This window comes from Acipenser ruthenus, chromosome 2, assembly GCF_902713425.1.
Source record: "Acipenser ruthenus chromosome 2, fAciRut3.2 maternal haplotype, whole genome shotgun sequence".
NCBI classification, from domain to species: Eukaryota; Metazoa; Chordata; class Actinopteri; order Acipenseriformes; family Acipenseridae; genus Acipenser; species Acipenser ruthenus.
The window spans coordinates 27,985,125-27,992,023 of NC_081190.1; the positions used below are offsets into that span (position 1 = coordinate 27,985,125).

Genomic DNA, 6,899 nt, shown 5'->3' on the forward strand with positions numbered 1-6,899 from the left:
TATAATAAGAAAGGTTTTAACGTTTTACAAATAAAATAAATGTTGTGTATGTAACTGATTGTAGAATATTTTTTTAACACTGTAACATATTTCTTATCCACTGCATCAATAACTATTTTAAATACATCTCCCGCTTCTACTGGCGCTGCGGTGACGAGCACGTAGACTGTATCCAACACCAAATTTATGAAAATGCCTCGTTTTTCAAATATTTAGTCTAAACTAATGTTCACAGTCTACTCGTGCTTCCATTACATTGTGAGACTGAAGAGAGGTTTGGGCACATTTGGGAGTGGCCAGCTGCGAGTTTGTGAAAGCGACAGCTGAGCTCTCTCCCAAAATAGTTTGCATGGACGGTATTTCAGGGCAGTTTCTACCCAGGAAACACAATGGATACAATCCCTCCTGTAACACAGCAGATCGGAAGAAATCCGCATGAAAACCGATGCAAGTCAGTTGATATCGACGTCTCAGACGTACAAGACTGCAATGTTTTTGATCGACAGGGAAATCGACTTTCTTTTAGATCTTTGTATCAGGAAAAGAAAGCCATCATTGTTTTGGTTAGGGTAAGCACCTTTATTTCTTGGTGTAGACTCTTGTATATGGCGAGTAAATGCTACAATGCAACACATTTAAATTAAAGTATATTTGTAAATGTGTCTGGCAACAGAACTTTTATCTTTTACTTTGGGTTACTTTGGAAACTATGTTGTGTTTCTGAAAAGAGAATCCACCCACTAATCACATACGTAATCAAACTGTTCCTTTAAAAAGCCCTGTCGCCTACGCCTCCTTGTCGTTTCTTTGTTTTGTCCTCCACCTTGCAGCGCGCCTTGCCTAGGGGGACGGTGGCCCAGAGTGCCACTTGTCCTACCCGCTGGCATTAGTTAACTTGTCAATCAATATACATGACGTCATATTTCGGCCAGCGTATATAAGGTGGTGCTCGAGCTCTAATGGACAAGGCCATGTGCCAAATTATATTACGTTTCGTTATCGTTATCGTTATCGTTATCGTTATCGTTATCGTTATGGTTATGGTTATGGTCATGGTCGTTTGTCAAATGCAATAAAGAATTGTTCATTTTGTGGATGTCTCCTTTCTGAAATATTATATCCACACAAGAAAACAAAGCAACGTTGTGGGTAGGCTGGTGTCCTGCTACGCATATATATCTATATTTATAGAAGCATGAAAAAAAAAAAAAGCCTTTTCCTTTTTGTAGTTTTCAGGCAGCCTTATTGTATCCGCATGTCAATTACTGTTGTACATTGCATTTGCCATTGGGTCTCATTGGAATGTGTATTGTCCTTTGCAAATATTATTATTATTATTATTATTTATTTCTTAGCAGACGCCCTTATCCAGGGCGACTTACAATCGTAAGCAAATACATTTCAAGTGTTACAATACAAGTAATACAGTAAAATATATTATCTGAAATAAGTAAACATCATGCTGTACCTCCAAAGGACATATTCACTATAACACAGTTTACAGTTATTATTTAAAGGTACATTTAGATTGTCCTTGAAGTATACTACCTTGTACAAATGAAATTTAGTTTTGTTGTAGTATACAGAAGCAAATAACTGATAAAACATTTTACTCTATCTTTAAACAATTAAATCATAGAAATTGTTTTAAAAAGACAAACACAGTGGTTGGTGTTTCACTTTAGGTGTCTCAAGATAGTGTTTTGTTCGTTGTGCATAATTATGTAGTGTTTATTGGCTGCTAATCGTTGTATTGTTTTTGTAATTAAAGCATTTCTTGTGCTACACTTGCAAAGAATATGTGGAAGATCTGGCTAAAATACCCAAGAGTTTCCTATCAGTAAGTACAGAACTCAAATATTGAAGGAATATTCTTTACCACTTTGTTGTGACACATAAACAATAGTAAAACTTATATTACTTATTATACAGTTTGAAATTTAACTTTCCAGATAGTGGGCCAGCTAGTCACCACATTTTAAACTTAAATTTAAAGAGTTTTTAAGAGTTTTTATAAAAATAAGACAATGCTAATTACCTGCAGTCATTATAAATAACTAATCTTTAAAATTCAGAATAAAATCTTTTAACACAGTTTAAAAAATAGAGCCTTGAAAATGCAAAATGTATCACCATGTGTCTATATTCTGAATCTTTGGGTCACAGTCTGAACAAAAAAAATAATAACAAGATTGAAACTGATGATTGGTTCAGAATGTCATGCTAATAACTCCCACACTTGGTTTTAGATTTGTTCAATTTTACAAATATAAATCTGTTGATGTTTTCTACATAGTTTAGCTTTCTCTTTACTGTGTGGGAAAGCAGATCTCTCTATCTGTTGCTATTTTTGATAGGTACAGCTACACTGTCAGATTAAAACCTAATAAGCAACATTAACATTTAATATGTTTTCTGGCAACAGCATGCTGACGCTAGATTGATTGTTATTGGACAATCTGCGCACCATCATATTGATGTAAGTACTTATAATATATGCTAAATCATAAATATATACGCATGTTCCAAAAGCCTAAAGTAGTGCAACGTACTGTGTAAAGTAATGTGTATGTCAGTCTACATCAGAAGTGAAGTTGTTTGTATAAATCATATATTAAAATGAACACAGTGTATGATATAACACACATGATGTAACATTTATATTGCCTTTTGATTGTCTTTTAAGTTAGCGGTACACCTTTTATAGTTGTTATATTTCCTTTATGGTCCATCTTAATAGGCCTTTTGCCAACTGACCGGGTATCCACATGAAATGTACGTTGACCCTGAAAAAGAAGTATATAGAAAGCTTGGAATGAATAGAGGGGATACATTTATAAAAGCAGGTAAATGTTGTTTGCATGTACTGTATATATGGGCATATATCTTGTGAACAACTAATCAAATTGTGAAACGTTATTGTTAGAGCATCACAATCTGGGGATATAAGGAGATGCTTGTTAGGTTTTTTCCAGTCTCCATTTAAAGTTTGGATGTTGTGTGTGTTTTTAGCAGGTCATAGTCTTCATGTGAAATCAAATATGTTTACTGGAAGTGTGAAAAGCATATGGCGAGCAATGACCAGCACTGCATTTGATTTTCAAGGGGACCCAAATCAGCAAGGAGGAGCTTTGATTATAGGACCTGGTAAACCTATACACCTTCTTTCTGTATTGATTATTCATATAAGATGCCATAGTTAAGTGAGCAACACAAATCTAGCTTGTCATAGTACTGCACAATGAACTTGCAACAAGTTCAGCCAGCTGAGTGCACAATGAGACAAATGTCTGCCTGTCAGTCTCAGGTATCATACTGAACTAGAATGCTGTAGGCTGCTTTCAATTGCAGCTCAGGTTAACATCAATGGTGTAATAATTTCAGGTGTTACAAGGAGCAAGGAGTGTTCACTACATTTTCATCACTAACAGTTTCAAATAAATTACCATAAAAATCTAATTCAAAATCTGAGACCTATGAAATTCTGGCAACATATAGTGGCAAGTAATTCACAATGCTCGAATCTTCCATCTATAAAGACACTATGTATTGCATTGTTGGTTTCGTCACATCATTTTTTGTTGAACTATTTCTATGATATATATTATTTATGTTTACTTTCCTGTTGATGAAATTAGTTACTTACATTTCCCACACAGGTGCTGAAGTTCACTTTGCTCATTTCGACGTGAACAGGCTTGATCACATGCCAATAAACTGGCTTTTGGAGCAGGCAGGAGTACAAACAGTGGATTTTACAGATCAGCCCATCATTCATGTCTAAAACCTGGACAGAAATGTAGTCAAATGGAATTGCTTGTGATAAGGAAAAAAGGGGGATGTGTAAGACTGTGTAATTTAAGTTATGTTTTTCAATCCCAGAACCTGCTTTTGCGAGGTTCCTGATGCTTTGCGATAGGTACATTATAATTGGTCTTTTCTTATTTGAACCCTTTGAAACATTTACCATAGTAAAAGCATAGTAAAGTGCAATGAAGCACAGTAAAAGCATGGTAAAGCCCAGAGAGGTGTTAAGGCATATTTAAAACCACGGGAGACTGTAGTAAATGGGGAAAAATATGGAAAAAACATAGGAAACCTGCAAAGTTACAGTGCAACATTACTGTGGTAAATTTTATAAGGAAACTGATATATACAACACTTTAAAGTGTAGTAAAAACATGCACTACTATTTGTGAGGATGTACAAAAAAAGCAAAACACTTTTGTGTTATTGTTTATCGTTGATTTCTGCCACAACCTAATTACAATAAGAGAATGGCAATGTTTTTCTTAAAGGGACAGTCAAATCAGAATTTCCTGGACACTCTGAGCTGGTATTATACTGTATCCTAGTAATTCCCATAATCCCCTTTTTTCTTTTTTTCTTTTAATCCAGTAGGAGTTGTTTGGGGAAATATCAGAAGAAGGTAGAAATAATTTAGGGAAATCCATTAGTAAGGTAGCTGTGTGTGTGAAAAAATACATGGAGGCACTATGAATACTATAGATGTTTGTTCAAACTAATGAGAACGCTGACTAAAAGTTATAAATGCTTATGTATATTTAGTAAAAGCTGCCTATACATTTTTCTTTTAATATTTTATAATTTAATGTCTGGTCTGATGAATTGGATTACAGTACATTCGTAACACAACTTTGTCTAACTCATTCCTAATGCCCTTCTTCATCTGCTCAAAAAAAAGCAGCAGATACAAAACCAATATATCACACAATGGCGGGGCTCCCGAGTGGCGCATCCAGTAAAGGCGCTCTGCGCAGGATGTGCCCTATAGCCTGGAGATCGCAGGTTCGAATCCAGGCTATGTCACAGCTGACCGTGACCGGGAGTTCCTAGGGGGCGGCGCACAATTGGCTGAGCGCTGCCCGGGTAGGGAGGGCTTAGGTCGGCAGGGGAATCCACGGACCACCGCGCATCAGCGACCCCTGTGGCCGATAGGGCGCCTGTGGCTCTGCAGCGGAGCCGCCAGATCTGTGTTGTCCTCCGGCACTATAGGTCTGGTGTCATTGCTGTGGATCTGCAGTGCGAAAAATGACGGCTTGGCAGGAGCACGTTTCGGAGGACGCGTGTTCCAGCCTCCATTTCCCGAGTCGGCGCGGGGGTTGTGAGCGGTGAGCCGGGGATACAGATAATAATTGGGCATGCTAAATTGGGGTGAAAAATCGGGGTAAAATAATTGGCGACGACTAAATTAAAAAAAAAAAAAAAAAAAAAAAACATATCACACAATGATAGTTTATTCATACTTGGAAGTTCACTCCCCTATCACAGCGATTAACCCTCTCATTTCCAAAATGACTTACAATAAAAAATACAACAAAATAGTACAATAATTTTACTGGCTAGATCTAATAATTATTATACAATGGTTAAAAAAGCACAACCAATGATTTGGCTCTTATTTAATTAGAATCAGGAAAATTCCAGTTCGATTTCAATATATCACAAGCCATTTTATAAGTGCAATAACACACCTGAAGGCATGGGTGGTACTGATACAACCCACTTCTCAGGTAGTTTAAGACACCTTTTACAGTTGTTATATTTCCTTTATGGTCCATCTTAATAGGCCTTTTGTCAACTGACCGGGTATCCACATGTGTGTTATTGCTTACCTATTAACAGGTCTAAGAATATCATTTTTTTTACAACTGAGTGTATTACTTCAGCCAATGTATGCTGAAAAGCAGTATACTGTACATACTGTATTATTAAATAAGAAAATAAAGTGCATTTCACTGCCAAAGAAGATGCAGTTTGTCTGAGGATGGTTTTAATTAGGAATGCAATTCAGGATTGCTTACTGCGCCTAACAGTTTGATATGTGAGATGATTTAGACATTGTGACATTTGCCTTTGCCTGCATTCAAATACAGAACATATCAATTGCTGCCCTGCAATTTGCCCAGTTGCAAACTTGAAAAGAGTGCAGAGTCTCGGTTAATTGTAACCTTGGTTACTGAGTGTGCTGTTGTTCTTCATAACATTTGTTTTCACACAAAGCTAAAATGACTCTTTAGGTAAAAGCACAAAACAGAACTCTTCTTTCTGCGGTAACATAGTGCCACTGCTTTCTACCTAATAAGAAACGAATTATGTTTCTACTGTATCACTTGTGAAATTATGCATTTAGTCTGTAAAACTGTACTGATCCAAATCAGCACTCCCACACTGTATTTCATTGAAATGGTACAGACTGAATTGCAATTTAAATACTGTATCTGTCAGTTTTAATGTTGTTTAATGTGATCATATGAAACTGTTATTCAACTGCAAACATTTTTGTTTTTAATATGTACTTAAAGTTGTATTTATTTAAAGAAAAAAGTTTGCTGGTACAAAAATAAATACCAGCAAATATTGCAACTTGGAATTGGACTCTTGATCTTTATTTAGTTATTTCTACTCATAAACACTGAACAATGAAACAATGCTCTCCCCTAATTAATTACCAATTCAAATACTCTTAGCACTATACTATGCTGTAGGTTTTACAGTAGATTATAACTCAATACATAACTATACATACTGTACTAAACCCAGTGCACCCGAACAGTTAACAACATTATACATTACATCCACTCAAGAAAATGACACAATTGTGAGTATAGCTTTTAGTACACAGAAAAAAATGAGTGTTTTTCACTTTTAAATCTGGGGCCAGTTAAATATCCTGTGGAAGCATAATTATAAATCACATGATTTGCTGTTGTAAAATCCTATTAAAAACTAACCCAATCTTAACCCACATTCAACCATATATACATATTGTAAAATATCTCTTCCTGGATAAATGAAAGTATTTATTTTTGTGGTTGGCATAAATAGCTGATGGGTTGTCTTACCAAACATCGCTTTATTTGATCGTCAGGTTTCAT

At 35.8% G+C, this 6,899-nt stretch overlaps 1 protein-coding gene across 1 annotated transcript; it reads left to right on the top strand.

Moving 5' to 3' along the window:
- Nucleotides 1–158: 158 nt before the first annotated feature.
- Nucleotides 159–6,394, top strand: LOC131698811 (peroxiredoxin-like 2C). The gene is made up of 6 exons (XM_058993007.1): nt 159–569; nt 1,772–1,840; nt 2,426–2,479; nt 2,741–2,846; nt 3,013–3,147; nt 3,660–6,394. Exons 1-6 carry the CDS (start codon nt 390–392, stop codon nt 3,782–3,784), a joined length of 669 nt encoding a protein of 222 aa, XP_058848990.1. The 5' UTR covers nt 159–389; the 3' UTR covers nt 3,785–6,394.
- The last annotated feature ends 505 nt before the right edge of the window (nt 6,395–6,899 follow it).